Source organism: Poecilia reticulata, linkage group LG20 (assembly GCF_000633615.1).
Source record: "Poecilia reticulata strain Guanapo linkage group LG20, Guppy_female_1.0+MT, whole genome shotgun sequence".
NCBI classification, from domain to species: Eukaryota; Metazoa; Chordata; class Actinopteri; order Cyprinodontiformes; family Poeciliidae; genus Poecilia; species Poecilia reticulata.
Window position 1 is genome coordinate 25,431,693 of NC_024350.1, and position 1,292 is coordinate 25,432,984.

The following is a 1,292-nucleotide window of genomic DNA, read 5'->3' on the forward strand; positions in this document are numbered from 1 at the left end:
CAGATGGATCAGAGAGATCAGAGGGATCTGAGGGATCAGAGGGATCAGAGGGATCTGAGGGATCAGAGAGATCTGAGGGATCTGAGGGATCAGAGGGATCTGAGGGATCAGAGGGATCTGAGGGATCAGAGAGATCAGAGGGATCTGAGGGATCAGAGGGATCTGAGGGATCTGAGGGATCAGAGGGATCTGAGGGATCTGAGGGACCAGAGAGATCAGAGAGATCAGAGGGATCTAATGGATCTGCCTCAGGGATCTACTTCCTGTCATAAAAACACGATTAACTCTGGAAGTGAAGATGCATCATGTTCAGTTTCTTTTCTGACTCTCGTCTATTTTCAGATGTTTTCTGTGGAGATTATTAAAAATATTTAAAATAAATTTATTCTGAGAAGCTCAAATATTCAACACACCAGTGGCTGACGTTTGGAGCGGTCTCTAGTCCGCTTGGTGTTCACATTCCAACCGAACCCAGACTGAGGTTTGGAGGACCAGAGTTAGCTTAGCGTTCACACTTCACCAACCAAACCAGACTTTGACTAGGCAGACAGACCGATTAAAGCAGCTCAACAGCTGTGACCTCTGACCCCCTGTGGACTGGGGTGAGTAATGAAAGCTCAAAGTTCAGCAGTGAGACATGGCGCCCCCACCTGACTGGCCAGAGCAGCTGCAGCCTGTGTGTGTTTGAAGGAGACGCAGTCCATGGGGTTGTAGCGTGGCCGCTGGCCCTTTAAGAGCCGGTCGAAGCTCTCCTTGTACTTCACCTGCAGGACAGAGAGGTGAGCGCCCCCTGCAGGTGAGGCAGGTCCGGTGTAGGCGGCTGTGTGTTACCTGGCTGGCCAGCCTGGAGGCCTGTTTGGCCTGCAGGATGTCGGTTCTGTCCAGGATGGATCCATCGCTGTAGACCGGCTGCTTGGCGCTGCGCTTATAGGCAACCTGTGGATCACAGCAGGTTCTGACCCGGTTCTGGTTCCCTCCAGCCAGACAGACTCTGCTGTTTTAATCTATCTACAGGATTCCAGAGGGTCTGCTTCAGACTGATTCTGTTTGATTCCAGTAGGATCAATATGAGACGATCGATATCAGACTCTACAGATCTGATGTCTGACGGCTTGGAAAGGAAATATATTCATGAAATATAAATAAATTAATTAATATCTGTTATTATAACACAAAAACAGAAGAATCAGTTTTCTTTCCATCTTGTTCTGCTCCAGTTGGTTAAACCCCTCCATCAGCTTCAGGTCCCTGAACACCTGAACACCTGAACACCTGAACACCTGAGGACCTGA

General features: G+C 49.1%; 1 protein-coding gene across 1 annotated transcript in view; it reads right to left on the bottom strand.

The window, feature by feature from the left end:
* LOC103457026 (nebulin) overlaps positions 1-1,292 on the bottom strand; it is a 40,974-nt gene that overhangs the window by 12,757 nt on the left and 26,925 nt on the right. Inside the window, exons 53-54 of the mRNA XM_017301785.1 lie at positions 832-936; positions 651-764 (exon numbers count right to left, since the gene is read on the bottom strand). Of these exons, the coding sequence (XP_017157274.1) occupies positions 651-764; positions 832-936 (219 nt within the window). The remainder of the gene's footprint in view (positions 1-650; positions 765-831; positions 937-1,292) is intronic.